The following is a 2,193-nucleotide window of genomic DNA, read 5'->3' on the forward strand; positions in this document are numbered from 1 at the left end:
TTTGTCCTTTCTTTCTTTCTTTCTTTCTTTCTTTCTTTCTTTCTTTCTTTCTTTCTTTCTTTCTTTCTTTCTTTCTTTCTTTCTTTCTGATTTATCTTTTTCTCCCTGCATTGTTGTCTCTGTCTGTCTGTCTGTCTGTCTGTCTGTCTGTCTGTCTGTCTGTCTTTCTTTCTTTCTTTCTTTCTTTCTTTCTTTCTTTCTTTCTTTCTTTCTTTCTTTCTTTCTTTCTTTCTTTCTTTCTGATTTATCTTTTTCTCCCTGCATTGTTGTCTGTCTGTCTGTCTGTCTGTCTGTCTGTCTGTCTGTCTGTCTGTCTGTCTGTCTTTCTTTCTTTCTTTCTTTCTTTCTTTCTTTCTTTCTTTCTTTCTTTCTTTCTTTCTTTCCTTTATTTTTGTTCTGGCCATTTTTTATAATATTCATTTGCTCTGATGGGATTTCTCCTACTGTTAATGATAGCTCCGCCCCTCGGCCATCCAGACATTCTTTATGTATTAACTTGCTTTGATGGATTTTTTTCCTAATTTCATCACCAATGTCTTTCTATCTTTCTTTCTTCTATCTTTTTCCACCCTTCCTTCTTTTCTCTATTACTTCCTTCCTTATTTCTATCCAGACATTATTTTCTCATTCTTTCTGCATTTCCTTTTAATACAAATATTTAAATACCTTTTTTTTCTTATAGATCCATTTGCTTTTTTTTTTTCTTCTTTCTGTTTATTAATTTTCCTATTTTAATCCTCCCATCTACTGTCTGTCGACTGTATCTTATTTTTATTTCTATTTTCCTTGACATTTGTATGGCAACATGTTCATAAGCTGCTGAGTCATTGGTTATTTTTGCATACACACACACATACACACACACACACACACACACACATATAAACATATACTCAATATACTCATATATATATATATGGTCAAGCCAAATCCATGTACCTCTTATTTTGCCATCAGCGACCCAGCGCATGGCTCCTCCCTCAGGTTTGATGACCACTTTATCAGGTGAATATTTGGGGAACAGCTTCTTCACCCCCTCCAAATCTCCGGTGTACAGTGCGTTCTGCACCACCAGATCACAGCACACCAGCGGCATCGAGGCTACCTCCTGGTTCCTCCTGGAGACTGTGTCTCTTTCCCGAGCCTCCTTCCTCAGCAGGTAGCTGTTGACAGTTGGGTCGATAAACTTCCTCTGATGCCTGCGTCTCTCCAGAAGGTCCCGTTCCCGTTCCAAGGAACGCAACGCCGTCGGAGTAAAAACAAAGCTCTGGCGAGACATGCTGAAAGGAAAAAGCGATATGGATCCCGTCTTTGTACCCAAACAGAATGCGTGTCCTACTGCCTCAGTTTGCTGGAGTTGTTTTGATATTCGATCTCAGATGGGCCTCGCTGCCTCTGAGCTCCGACCTATTTTTAAGGCAGTCACATGGACGGCGCATGCCAGTTTTAGACCTTCTGCATACTGAAAGTGTGACGAGTCCACTGTACACTACTGTGCACTTTGTCATGTGATTCCTATTTTATTAAAAAATGTAGTGGTGGAGAACAAAACAACATCCTTTGCCTGCAAAACAGCATCCACCAGGTTCCAAACATCTTGAAGAACGGACCATGGGTGTAATCTGCCTCAAATCTCTTCATGTAATCCCAGACAGACTCGAGATTGGAGCTCTGTGGGGGCCAATTACTTCCAGGACTTTTTGTTCTTCTCCACGCTGAAGATTGTGACATTAACTAACCTGCAGAATAAATTCAGGGCTGTTCAGACACCTCCCATGATGGAGAAGTATCTGCCTGGAATTCTCAGCATTGAGGACACCATTAATCCAGACCAAATCTTAAACTCCATTTGCAGAAATGCAGCCCTGAACTCGTCCAGGAATCTGCTGCTATTTTTCTGTACCCAGTTCCTCTGTTTTCATGCAGTCAAATCTCTTAGTCTTGTTTCCATGTTGGAGGTCTGGCTTTTTGGCTGCAATAATTCCAAGAAGACCACTTCTGACCAAACATCTGAAGTAAATATGTATACCTGGGTCCCACTGACTTCCAGTTCTTTGCTGATGGCACTGCTGGACATCTCCTAATGTTCATGGGAAGTACACAAGATGTGTTTTTCATCAACAATTAAGCTTCCTTAGTGGTCTACTGCATCTACGGACCTCAACATCGCCTGTTTCTTTGTGTTTCTTCAAA

At 40.6% G+C, this 2,193-nt stretch overlaps 1 protein-coding gene across 1 annotated transcript in view; it reads right to left on the reverse strand.

Moving 5' to 3' along the window:
- The window catches only part of asb10 (ankyrin repeat and SOCS box containing 10), an 8,867-nt gene extending 7,501 nt beyond the window's left edge, over nt 1–1,366 (reverse strand). The window contains exon 1 of the mRNA XM_083537848.1: nt 940–1,366. Coding sequence (XP_083393974.1) covers nt 940–1,279 — 340 coding nt within the window. The 5' untranslated portion in view covers nt 1,280–1,366. The remainder of the gene's footprint in view (nt 1–939) is intronic.
- Between the last annotated feature and the right edge of the window lie 827 nt (nt 1,367–2,193).

The sequence above is a fragment of the Silurus aristotelis genome, assembly GCF_946808225.1.
Source record: "Silurus aristotelis genome assembly, chromosome: 1".
NCBI classification, from domain to species: Eukaryota; Metazoa; Chordata; class Actinopteri; order Siluriformes; family Siluridae; genus Silurus; species Silurus aristotelis.